At 38.2% G+C, this 13,157-nt stretch overlaps 2 protein-coding genes and 1 pseudogene across 3 annotated transcripts in view; 1 reads left to right on the top strand and 2 right to left on the bottom strand.

Moving 5' to 3' along the window:
• Window positions 1-516: 516 nt before the first annotated feature.
• LOC149038022 (DNA-directed RNA polymerases I, II, and III subunit RPABC2-like) lies at window positions 517-3,352 on the bottom strand. Its single transcript, XM_089186726.1, has 6 exons — window positions 3,267-3,352; window positions 3,106-3,169; window positions 2,506-2,548; window positions 2,083-2,176; window positions 1,249-1,320; window positions 517-888 (listed from the first exon to the last, which is right to left on the bottom strand). Exons 1-6 carry the CDS (start codon window positions 3,287-3,289, stop codon window positions 798-800), a joined length of 387 nt encoding a protein of 128 aa, XP_089042852.1. The 5' UTR covers window positions 3,290-3,352; the 3' UTR covers window positions 517-797.
• On the top strand, window positions 3,183-8,779 carry LOC149038021 (RNA 3'-terminal phosphate cyclase-like protein). Its single transcript, XM_089186697.1, has 9 exons — window positions 3,183-3,517; window positions 3,657-3,728; window positions 4,263-4,438; window positions 4,899-4,973; window positions 5,703-5,827; window positions 6,306-6,431; window positions 7,178-7,334; window positions 7,597-7,700; window positions 8,490-8,779. Exons 1-9 carry the CDS (start codon window positions 3,391-3,393, stop codon window positions 8,647-8,649), a joined length of 1,122 nt encoding a protein of 373 aa, XP_089042823.1. The 5' UTR covers window positions 3,183-3,390; the 3' UTR covers window positions 8,650-8,779.
• The window catches only part of LOC149038012 (uncharacterized), a 49,030-nt pseudogene continuing 44,563 nt past the window's right edge, over window positions 8,691-13,157 (bottom strand). Inside the window, exon 3 of the transcript XR_016180889.1 lies at window positions 8,691-12,667. The product of XR_016180889.1 is annotated as an uncharacterized LOC149038012 (transcript). The remainder of the gene's footprint in view (window positions 12,668-13,157) is intronic.

Raw genomic sequence — 13,157 nt, 5'->3', positions numbered from 1 at the left:
TTTCAGGTCTTTTGTATTCCTATAAAGTAGCCCTTCTGGCTTAGGCAGGAGGCAACTTGGGTAAAAACAATATAATTATCATTGCGAGTGAGGCCAAGAAAGCATATCTGCATGCAAATAAAAGAATAATAATCTTGCCTGACATTATGACAGAGGTCTATGTTGTATTACTATACCTCTTAGTTGGTATGTGTGTGCTATGATTAGTCAGTTTAGGGGGCTGTATTTCATAATACCACCCAGTAAATTCAAAATCTGTTTAAATGAAAATCTTCACCCTCCATTTGAACCCGAAGATACAATATATATCTTACTGACCTCATTTTCTCAGTCTGTACTGTACGTTACAGATCCTAATTTTTTACACACAGATCTATGAGCAATGGGCTTCATACACTGTCCATAAATCCAAGGTGAAAAATCTTGGTTCATAGCATACAGTATGGACTGAGAAAGTGAGTTTAGTAGGAGGTATATGATTATTTTGAAACACAGAATGATAATTTTGCACAGAACTGAAGTAAAAGCAGAGACTGATCTCTTTTTACTGTTTATCAAAAGCATTTTCCAAACATGACAAAATACATTATTAACATACTACATAAATACACTGCAGGTGTGAAATAATTGAAAATCTCTTGAGGATATACAGAACTCTCATGGGTAGGGTTAAAAAAAAGGAATGGGTAGTATTTTTAATTAGTAAATATGGACATAAAATGAACTAAGAAGCACACATAAGTAAGCCATCAAAACATCAAAAAAATTCTGACAACTAAACTACTACCAATGCAGTTTTATTCAGTGATGATCAGTTCATCTATCCCCCAGTCTTCATGGCTTCCGTCTGGAAGATATCGCCGAATAATAATGGGGATTTTTCTTGCTCTAAAATAATATTGAAAAAGAATTCAGAGGTTTGCAACTTCTACAACTATTTTTCCAGGTTCATTTGTCATATAGTCTAATAAATATTATCATAAATCTGTATGAATTATATCACAGATGCTGCAATCCCAAATGGCTATGCTGCCCACAATACACGTGGATAATTAACCCTTGATTTCCATGTAGTAGTTTATTCTGGCTTAGCACACATCAACTATCACAAAACAGAGATCTAAGTAGAGATATTAAAACTCTCTTTGGATTACATTGCTGAGACAACTTGGTACTGGCTGTTAAACTAATTACGCTGTAAGTTTTACCTTAAATACTCTGTTAAAAAAAATTCATTAAAATTCTTACTTGAGTTCCTTCATGGCTATCTGTAGAGGATCTGTCTGACCTTCAAGTTCCACCATAACAGGGGCACCCATACTGGTTATCAAAACACAACAGATAAAAATTGTGGTCTTGCCAGAATGGACTGAAATAGTCTTTAGCCAAAGTATAACTTAAAATCTTAGACAGCCTCCCAGTTAGCTCAATTGGTTAGAGCACTGGACTGTTGTGCGGGAGATTGAGGGTTCGAGCTCCAGCCAGACCAACACTCAAGATCTTAAAATAACTGAGGAGAATGTGCTACCTTTCTATAATGTCAAGAAATGGATAGACATTCTAGTCTTCTCGGATGAGGACGAATAAACCGTAGGTCCTGTCTCCTTTTTCTATTAATTAGTCTATTTGGTTAGGCAGGAGACGTTAAAGAACCCACTAATGAGATTACTGTGATGTAGTCTGGCCTGTTTATCGGGAATTGGGGGGGGGGGGGGTCTGGCCTTGTCATTTGTTTTGTGGGATCCTCTGTAATTGACTAAAGCTGTAGTGGTCTCCCTGCCTGAGATAATTAGGCAAAGCTAAATAAATTAAGATTGCAATCTCTACCATTAGGGCTTTAACATTCTTTTTTTGTTGAGTTAACTAACCCTTTAACTCCCAAGATCTGATTGTTAATTCTCCCCTCTAGCTGTAACACATTTCCTTGTTAATTGGTTACAAGAATTTGGTGTTCAATCAAGGTAATATAATATCTTCTACCTGATGAGTTTGAATATTCTCATGACCTGTTTGCTGAATAATGTATGGATATTACAGGGAGAAGTTACATATTAATCACTTCTGAGTTAAAAGGTTAAGTACCTTATCTGTAGTGCTCTAGTTCCTAATACTCTTGCTCTCTCATATTTCGTCATATATGGTGTTGTGATTCTTTTAGTTGGTTCTTGGCTTTCTTCTTCAAATTGACATAAAAAAGTACAAGTTAATATTACATTTAAGCAATCAAAATGTCCAGTAACTGTTATAAAATGTTCTTCAGCCTGACATTGTGAGACATTCACTTATGAAGGTTGTAGTAGCAACCTTGAAGGATCATGTAACTTCCCTACTTGAATAAAATGAAATGCAAGAAACATTTCCTCATCCTGTGTCTTATAATTAACATGGTTAACTCTTTAAGGCTAAGTGGCCACAACCTCTCGAGTTTTTGGCTTTGTTCTAGTGGATTACCTTATTTAACTGAGTTTTTATAGAACACTGTTGAAAAGTTATTGCAAACCATACCTGTTGTGGGCAAAATGTCAATATTATCTGTGTCTTCTGTTGGCTGAAAAAAAAAAACACAGTAGGATATTAGATACAACCTCCATCAGGAAAGGAAAATAGCTATAAAGAAGTATTTTACCACTTTTGATTACTGTGAAACTCAGAAAACCATGAACTTCAGAGTGAATATTACTTTATAAAATTTGATCTATGCAAGAAAACATGGCAGCCAGCCGTCAGTCAGGTGTGAGAAATCTCAGCCTCACGCAGTAAGCGCTGATTAGCTTGTACACTAGTATTTAATTTTGCCTACACATCCTGATCTCACATATGATTGGTCATGACAAATTATTATTCCGGACACGATGGTTTTCTGAGTTTGAAATAAATGTAAGTGCCTTCAAACTGGGACTTCATTCTACATTGTCGGGAAAAAGATCATTACTATCCTCTCTGAGAGTATCGTTACTATATCAAACTAAAAATTTCCATTTATTTGATTCTGATAATCAGTAAGTGTTGTTTGACTCATGTGTAACCGAAATTACACGTGCGTTGTCAAAATTATATAGATCCACTAAATTAACTTATTCAGAAAATAATGGCTAGAAAGCTTACCTCTAAGTCATCTACATCTTCAAAGTGGTCTTCTTCTTCGACCTCATCGAGGTCATCGTCATACCTAGAAGAAAATCGAATTCGTTATGTAGTTGTCTACAAGTGAATCACTACGGAAAAGATCTCAAGATTCGCTGATTTGGAATGTCATTGTCACTCACCCTTCCAAATCATCGTCCGCCATTTTGAACGAAAACGTAAGTTACTGGTCCAGCAGCAAAATCCAGAGTGAAAGAGTACGTGATATATGATGAGTGGAAAGGTCACCCACGTGCGTTTTTCAACATGGCGGCTGATTTGACATACGAAGGTTGTAATTTTTTCCGACAAAGACTTGTTTTGGCGACGCTTAGCGGTAAATCGGTGAAAATAAAAAACATAAGAGCTGTTGAAGACGATCCTGGGCTGAAAGGTGCGTCCATTATCGAACTGATTAAAAAAATCACAGCCTTTTCAGCTGCTGACTTCAGCTGTAAAAAACTTATATAAAATATGCTTGGTGTTTTGCCGTCTAATTTGAGAATTTTTGCTGTCTATGTAACCCTTTAAAGATTTTGAAGCAAGTTTTATACGGCTCCTGGACAAGGTAACAAACGGATCACGAATAGAAATTAATGAAACAGGTAAGTCTTCAGATAATTTATCAGATAATTTTTGTTACTTGTTTATAAGATTTTAATGAATGATAGCACTGCCCGGCCAGGTAATGTTCATTATAGAGGTCCTGTTAGGGGTTATCGGGATACAGAATAAAACATTATAGGGATACGGGATACTTAAGGAAAAAAGTAAAGGGATATTTAAAATATAATTATATTCCGGGATGTAAACTTGAATTTTAGGATAGAAACTACAGGAAGTAATAGGATACAGGATTTTAGATATATGAAAATTCACATATTTGCACTGCGGTGGAAAGATGAAATTAAGGGACCTCGCAGCTAGGAACACTACTGAAATGAGTAGTTGTAAATAGGACCTGAACTTGTTTCAGTAGTGTTCCTAGCTGGGAGGTCCCTTAATTTCAGGATACAGGATGTTAAGCCAAACATTAATACTATAGGGGACACCTGGACCCCCCCCCCCCTTCCTAATGGGGCCAAATTATTAAAGCTATATTATCCTTATGTTTGGTTATTTTGTTTCCTTTTCCAAAGGTACAATGCTGTTTTATAAACCTGGCCTGTTAACTGGAGGAACCATTGACCACGACTGTAATCCTCAAAGATCCATTGGTTATTACCTAGAAGCAGTGGTGCTGCTGGCACCATTTTGCAAGAAACCTATCAGACTTACTCTGAAAGGAATAACAAATGACAGACATGATCCAACAGTAAGCCAGAAATAATATCATATTTTTTTATTGCGGAGAATTGACCCTTTAAGCCCTCAGAGTGATGAGCTTCTAACTTCTCCTTAAAGTACACTGCTGTATAATTCAAGAAGATCATGAGAATAACAGAAATGATCACCAACACAAGAAGCTTTGACTGTTGGACAAATTTTCCTTGTCATCACCAAAGCAAATATATAAAGAATCAAACAGTACATCAAATATGGATACTGATGTGAGGTTGTAAAGAGTTAAATACAAAAAAGATCAAATGTTAATTCAAATTTTTCTGTTGATATTTTCCAGTTTCTCTCTGGTTTGTAAAAACTCTCATTTCATATCTAACAGTGTAGACAGAAATAAGATGGAAAATGAGCTTGTATAGAGGTGCATAATTAGATTACTTCTGAGAAATGTGCCTTTCCTAGAATTTGATGATTGCTGAATTATGTTATTTTAGGTTGACATCATTAAAACAGTTACTCTCCCTCTGGTAAAGAAGTTTGTGGTGGACGATGAAGGCTTAGATTTAAAGGTATCATTAGCTATTATTAATGAATTTAATTATTATTATTATTATAATCATTATTAATAATTTTCCAAGTAGAATTTTAACACATGCAAAAGATTGAGTCAAGCATTAATTGTACCATCAGTGAACTTAGTTGGAAAGAAAGTTAAATAATATGACTCAGCTGCCTCTTTCAACATGATTGAATATATCTCCTCTCCTTGAAGTAGTAAGCTAAGTTATGTAATTAACAAGGTCACCATAATAACTAAGCAATTCTATTTATATATTCAATATATACATATATACAATATACAATATGTATATTGAAATATTAGAGCAGAGAGTAGAGGCGCACATCAAGATACCTGACATAACGTGCCCCTTAATTTAGGATAAAAAGTTATTCACTAAACTAGGCATAACTAAAATGGCTTAGATCAAAGAGGAAGACAAAAGATGAAGTACATCAAAAATTAATATTGAGTCAAATAATATTGTGAAAGTGCTTTTTTCTGGTTAGTAGAGGAAAGAGGACTGCAGTAGATCATTCTTACTAAACATTATAAGGGCCATATTTTTACCAAAACAATGGAATTGGCCACGGCAAAATTGGTGTCCAAGACAATCTCATTGGATTTGAACTCCTTTCCTTTCCATCAATTTCTTTAATTTGTTGCAATTGATTTACATGGCTGTTCAAAACACTATTAAATATAATATTATCATTTCACTGACTTTTTTTTGTCACAGATTGTGAAAAGGGGAGCACCTCCAGAAGGAGGAGGGGAGGTGGTATTCTCTTGTCCTGTGAGGAGAAACTTGCGGCCATTACAATTCACAGATCCTGGCAAGATAAAAAGAATAAGAGGCCTTGCGTATCCTTTACTTTTTCCTTGGTATAAGTGTTATAACTTTATTACAGAGACTGTAAGATCAACTGCTTGCTGATTATTTTTCTTGTAATTCGTATTGACTTGTATCATTCTTTATATTTTTCATACCTCCTTGTTAGTGTTTTTTGTTAAATTTGTCAGCATTTTTCCTCATCAGGCACACCTTTTCTCACATTTCCATACTGCCTGTTAATTCAAAGTCCTCTTGTATTTAAAGCCAGTTTCTTCTATGGATTATCACTTTTGAAGTCAGTTTACCAAAAGTTGCTCTTGGCGCAGTTCTCCTAAATAATTTATGATTTTAGCTTCAACGACTTCTTCTACGACTAGTATTGCTGCTGTCAAAATAAAATATATTTTGAGTTGTTGTGATAATGTTTTTACTGTTATAGAGACCATTTCACATAGATCGCTATTTTTTTTTGATAAAAGCTGATTGCCTTAACCAAACCTTAAACAGGTATGCTATGAGAGTTTCTCCAGCTATTTGTAATAGAGTGGTTGATGCAGTCCGTGGTGTTTTGAACCAGTTTGTGTCCGATATCTACATTTATACAGATCACTGCAAAGGAGGTCAATCTGGAAAGTATGTCATTTTATAACAAACCTTTAACTTTTTTACCAGGGAATCAGCATGTTTCACCATTATTCATACATTAAATATCCACAACAAGACAAAAAATTATCTTTCTATATTTCTCTACTGAGCTTAAAGCTTACCATCTTCTTCTATTTACAAAACGTGGTGCTATCGACATTGCTGATCCTAGCAGAGTGCAGGATATGTGTCATATATGAAATTCATAATGGGCCTTAGAGTCTCTGTGGCTCAGTGGTAGAGCATGGGAGTGTGGAATCTGAAGGTTTGAGGTTCAATTCCTCATGGGGACTCAGAATTTTTTCTTTGTTCTGTGCTCATGAGAAGATGACAACCATATTTCTTAATATCCAAAGTGGCAAAATTTATAAGAAGTTTTACTTCTCCTCCCCTTCCCCTGGAAGGGGTGACCGTCCATTGTAAATTGCTCTTGGCATTTTTTAGATTTACTTAAGAAGTTATCAGTACCCATTCATACTCCTGAGCAGAGAGAGGAACTATGAGAGTAAGGTGTCTTGTCCAAGAAGGCAAAGTTATAACGCTTGCTAGATCTCATGCCCAGATTTGCTAATGCAACTGAGTCAGTGCACTTCTGTTGTGCTGGTGATATTACGATAAGCAAGCTTTTCAGAGTCTCTTAAAACCAGAGATGCAATGTGTTCTTTTGTCATAAGCATGGTACACCATAAATCATCAGATTAATGATAATCATGATTAAAAATGTCTTCCTCCAGGTCACCAGGGTTTGGGATCTCATTAGTTGCAGAATCAACAACTGGTGCCATGCTAAGTGTTCAGACATCATCTATCCCAGTAGGGGAGGGTCAGCCAGTTGTCCCTGAGGATCTTGGCAAACAGGCAGCTGAAATGTTACTTGAAGAAATTTACAAGGTAAGGTTTTTCCTGCTTTGGTCAGTTTCTTTATTTATACTTTGATCCTTCATTGGCTCGTGATATGTTCCTTTGTTCTGGTTGGCTACTGTGATTGCTTTCAGTTTTGGATGTACGGCACTCAATCAAAATGCCCTTCTTTAAGAGCTCTTGGCAGCTGGTGATCAGGCTTACACTCATACTAGCTTTTAAAATGATTAAAGTATAGCTGTATATTCTGAAATAAGACTCACCATTATTATTTATCTTTCTCCTTTGATAGGGAGGCTGTGTTGACTCTCGCCATCAGAGTGTTGTTCTCCTTTACATGATTCTGGGACAAAGGGATGTTTCTAAAATTCTCACTGGTCCACTGACTCCATATACGTAAGTAGTTGATAATGTCTCTCAGTGAAAAGAGTCAATAAATTCACACAATTTTCTGTTTGCTGGAGTTATGATCTGTTGTGTGTCATTTGGAAAGATTTTTTTAACTGCTTGGCATCAGTCTGGCTCTCATTCAATAGCACAAAGGAGAGAAGGGAGAAGGAGGAGAAACAGAGAGATTGAAAAGTGGGAAGAGGCAGTGTTAGGGAGTATGATGGAGGACACAGGAGGAGACAGGGAGGGAGTGGGAATGGAGAGAGGATAGAAGCATTGTGTGGGATATGGTGGGCACAGTGAAGGGGAATGAGGTAGCAGGGGGGCAGGAGGAGGGAGAGAAATTTAGAGGAGGACAGGGAGGGAGGGAGGGGAAATGGAGGGAGACAGAGGGATGGAGAGGGAGAGAGAGAAGGAGAGGAGATGATGAGGAAGGAAAAGATAAAGAAGAGAGGGGAGATAGGAAGAAGGAGAGGGACAGGGTGGCAGGGAGGTGAGGTGTAGAGAATGATGGGAAATGAAGACGAGTGCAGCTCAGATAGAGAGGAAAGGTCGAATGGATAATAGGAAGAGAGGGAAGAAAGGGAGATGATGAAGAATGGAAGGAGATGAAAGAGAGGTGAGATAGACAGGAAGAAAGGAAAGTGTTGGAAGGAAGGAGAAATGGAGAAAAGTAAGTGGGGAGGGAGGGGAGAGACGGCTTGGTGGTGGTAGGTTCATTATAAATGTTATTGTTTTCCTTCTACTCAGTAATTTTTTTTAATTTTCTCAATACTATCATCAACTCTTTTACAGCATTCAATTTTTGAAGCATCTAAAAGAATTTTTTGGAGTGATGTTCAAAATACAAGCACAACAGAGTGATGATGACAACAGTGTAGCAGAAGGCAAGAATAAAATCTTGCTATCATGTGTAGGGGCTGGATACACGAACATTAACAAGACTATGGTGTAAACAAAAACAAAAAGCAGAGAAGTCAGAGATATTGAAACCTTGATTCTGTGGGAATTTATTTATTTTTTCATATTATAGAGTGAATGTAAACTTGTCTTCATCTCAAATAAACTCATATTGAGACATGAAATGTTTTTAATCGAGTTTCTGCAATGAAACGTTGAAATGAAGCGAAAAATCTTTCATTTTAATTGTAAAACTGTAAGAGCGCGCTCATCGAACTGAAGTGCTGACAAGAAATTGCCTAAGGCACTTTGTGTTTCTCCGAGATAAACGTAACGCTGAGGTGTGTCTGGGTGTTTTCCCCGAATAGTCTCTAATGTCAAGAGCACGCTGTTTGGACTCAAGTGCTGACAAAAAGTCGCGTGGGGCATGTTGGGTTACTTCGAGAGTAAAGTAACTATCGTCTAGCTCTAATTTCAAGAGCACGCTGAAAAGACTGAACTCCTGACAAGAATTCGCATAAAGCATGTTGTGTTTCTAAGAGAGAAAATTAACACTAAGCTTTGCTTGGTTCTTCTTCCGCTAAGAGTTTAATTCTGATTTCAAGGGCACGCTGAAAAGACTGAAGTGCTGACAAAACGTCGCCTGAGGTAAACTGGGTTACTCCGAGAGAGAAGTAATACTCGGCTGTATCTGGGTGTTCTTCCCCGAAGAGTTTAACTCTTATGTCAAGAGCACGCTGTTTGGACTGAAGTGCTGACAAAAAGTGGCCTAAGCCGTGTTGGGTTACACCGAGGTCAAAGTAACTCTTAGCTGTGTCTGAGTGTTCTTCCCCAAAAAGTTTAACTCTTATGTCAAGAGCACACTGTTTGGACTGAAGTGCTGTCAAAAAGTCGCCTAAGGCATGTTGGGTTACTCCGAGAGAAAAGTAACTCTTAGCTGAGTCTGGGTGTTCTTCCCCGAAGAGTTTAACTCTTATGTCAAGAGCACGCTGTTTGGACTTAAGTGCTGACAAAAAGTCGTCTAAAGCATGTTGGGTTACACCGAGGTCAAGGTAACTCTTAGCTGTGTCTGGGTGTTCTTCCCCAAAGAGTCTAACTCTTATGTCAAGAGCTCGCTGTTTGGACTGAAGTGCTGACAAAAAGTCGCCTGAGGCATGTTGTGTTACTCCGAGGTCAAAGTAACTCTTAGCTGTGTCTGGGTGTTCCTCCCCAAAAAGTTTAACTCTTATGTCAAGAGCACGCTGTTTGGACTGAAGTGCTGACAAAAAGTCGCCTAAGGCATGTTGGGTTACTCCAAGAGAAAAGTAACTCTGAGCTGTGTCTGAGTGTTCTTCCCCAAAGAGTTTCACTCTTATGTCAAGAGCACGCTGTTTGGACTGAAGTGCTGACAAAAAGTCTTCTGAGGCATGTTGTGCTACTCCGAGGTCAAAGTAACTCTTAGCTTCCTCTGGGTGTTCTTTTTCAAACAGTTTCACTCTAATGTCAAGAGCACGCTGTTTGGACTGAAAGGCTGACAAAACGTCGCCTGAGGCGTGCTGGGTTTTTCCGAGAGACAAGTAACTCTTCGCTGTATCTGGGTGTTCTTCCCCGAGGAGTTTAACTCTTATGTCAAGAGCACACTGTTTGGACTGAAGTGCTGCCAAAAAGTCGCCTGAGGCATGTTTGGTTACTCCGAGAGAAAAGTAACTCTGAGCTGTATCTGGATGTTCTTTCCCGAAGAGTTTAGTTCTAATTTTGAGAGCACGCTGAAAAGACGCAACTGCTGACGAGAAGTCGCTTGAGGCATGTTGTGTTTCTCCGAGAGAAAAGTAACTTTGAGCTGTGTCTGGGTGTTCTTCCCCGAAGAGTCCTATTGCAATGTCGAGGGCAAGTTGAAAGGACTGAATGGCACCAGGATAGTTTTGCATCTGATGAATAGCGCAGCCACGGTCCAAATAGCTTCTTAGTAGTCCTTCTTGATACCAATTTAAATCAAGATGTTTGTTGGGTTTAGCTTTATCTCCTGCATTGACTTTTCCACTTTGTTTTAAGATCATTTTATGATAATTTATCCATGTGTCCCACAACTTTGTTGCTTCCTCGGGATTATTCAGTACATTTTTAAGTGTCGAATTGACGTTGCGCTGGAAGGTCCATGAACCAATGGAATGTGGGAGGATCTGTTTATCTATTTCATTTGACATCCTTAGTACAGATTTGCTTATTGCTTGCTTTGTTTCATAATCAGAGAACATTTCTGTCGCTTTGCTAACAACGCATATCATTTCTAATCTAAGTGGTTGAGTGGTTGTAACATCTGCCTTTGGCATATCTGCCTCTATTATTCTCAATTCTTTGTTATTCACTGGAGGAATAACAAGGAGACTTGTGTCTCCCAATGCTCTGCATTCATTTAAGGCTGTGGTGTAAAGCTCTAGAGAAGTTGCTTTCTTTTTCTTGAAAAGAAAGTAAGTAACAAGAATTTGCAGTGCAAATACTGTGAGAATTCGCTGTTCCGGGCTATCACTCACCAAGCAAAGAGCTTTTTGTAAGTTCTCAGCTCCGTCATCTATTTTCCCTGAAACCAGTTGACAGATGCCTTTATAACAAAGGATTTTTCTTTTATCATCTACCGACAAAGAAAAGTCCTCGGCTTTGGAGAGCAGCGTCATCGATCTTCCATGTATCCCCCAAGTCACTTCGGTGAATGCCAAGGACAACAGTAACTGACTGTAGAACACGCTCTTTCCAAACGCCTGAGCTTTTTCAGTTGCGTGATCATAAATTTTGTCGATAATTTTTCCCTCGCACCAGAAAAGGGAATCTAGAAAGATTTCCGCCTTTGTCAGGACACCAAATGCAACGTCACATGTCTTAGGATCAGTGCAGCTCTCCATAAGACTCTGAATAATATTCTGCCTCTCTTCATAGAAATAAATAAATGCTTGCATGGATTGTCCTGTCAAAAACTGTTTATTTAGCTTCTCGAAAAGAGAGACGTAAAATGCAGACAAACGTGCTTTGGTGTTCAGCATGGTTTCTTTCATTTCATCTTGACCTCTTCCTCTTGCAAACGACAGAATCAACTTATGCATCGAAAATGACTCAGGTTTGAAGCTAGAGTCGAGGATCGAAAGACTTTCTCCGAAGCCTATGCAAGATTTTCTTGGCCTTCAGAGTTGTTTTTACACCCATGACAGCTGCAGCAACTGAGTGGTTAAAATCTCCAGAAAAAACACTAAGTGATGCCAACGCTTCTTTTTCAGATAAAGAGAGTCTCTGAAAAGAGGATTCAAATAGGAACTTTAATCGCAGATAGCTTGGATAATCTGGATTGTCCAACAGCTCGAAAAGGCTACTTTCTATTGATTCCTTGAAGGTATCTAAAAATTGACTCGGCTGAGCATTATCTTCAGTAATGGAGGAACACAACAGTTTCATGGCCAAAGGTACGAACCCGCAGATTTTCGCAATTTTCGAGCAGTCAGACGCGGTCGCTTTAGGAAGTAATCCACCGACTAAGGTTTGAGAGAAGGACTCGTGTAATGGCCCTATTCTTACTGCTTGATGGCCTTCAAAATGCACATTCATAAATTCAATAGATTCCCTTGTGGTAAGGAGAAATGTTAAATTTTTGAATTGACTAAGAATGACTTCCAGAAGGTTGATAAAATCCCCCTTTACATTCGGTGCTCCACTTTCGAGTAATTCATCGGCATTGTCAAGAATCATCACAAATTCACCTGAAATGTCTCTTAGAAAGAGAAAAAGTTCTTCTTCTATGGACATCTGCTGAGGAATTTGATCTCTTGTGGAGTGTCTTCTAAAGAAGCTCAGAAGCTGCGTGGTCAGATCGGCCTTTGAAAGAAGCCCTCTCATGGAGAAGAAGTATACGAGAAGTCCACCAGTTTGAAGTCGATGTCCGACTTCAGTTGCCACAGAAGTCTTACCAAAACCAGGCGAGCCCCATACCGACACGATGCGGGAACGTTTGGAAGTTAAGTGATTGCTGATGTCTTCACATTCTCTCTGACGGCCAGTGAAGTGTGGAACCTTTGAAGGAAGACTTGATGGTGGAAGGAATGGCTTTGAATCTTAAAAGAAGCAAATTGATGCAATTATGAAAGAGTTCATGTCGGTAGTTTGAAGAGAAAAATAACGATGATAATAAATAGTACATTTTACTGTACCATTAAAAATGTGGAAATCATGTTTTAGGGACACAGCTTTAATCATGAGCTTCTTGCTCTTTCCGTGAGGTTGTAATCTTAACAACATCCCACCAGAGTCACGATGCAGGTAAATATAGTGGCTGCGGCTTACTTCTTGAACAAATTGTTTTAAAATAAAAGACAACAGATTGTTTAAGGTGGTATTCTGATTATAGAATAAATTCATCTTATGGATGAAGACAGGATTTTCAAGACATGTACGAAGCACTTTTGCGAAAACTGGAAGTTGCCCCGTTGAACTATTATTACTAGCGTAAAGAGCAGAAACGCTGCTATTTCTTTTCAGTTCCTCCCTGCCAAACTAATGGTTATAAGACTGCCATATTGCATCTTAAATTGTTGTTAATCAAAA

The sequence above is a fragment of the Pocillopora damicornis genome, chromosome 11, assembly GCF_964200805.1.
Source record: "Pocillopora damicornis chromosome 11, jaPocDami1.2, whole genome shotgun sequence".
NCBI classification, from domain to species: domain Eukaryota; kingdom Metazoa; phylum Cnidaria; class Anthozoa; order Scleractinia; family Pocilloporidae; genus Pocillopora; species Pocillopora damicornis.
This window is presented reverse-complemented; position numbering and strand designations above follow the sequence as displayed.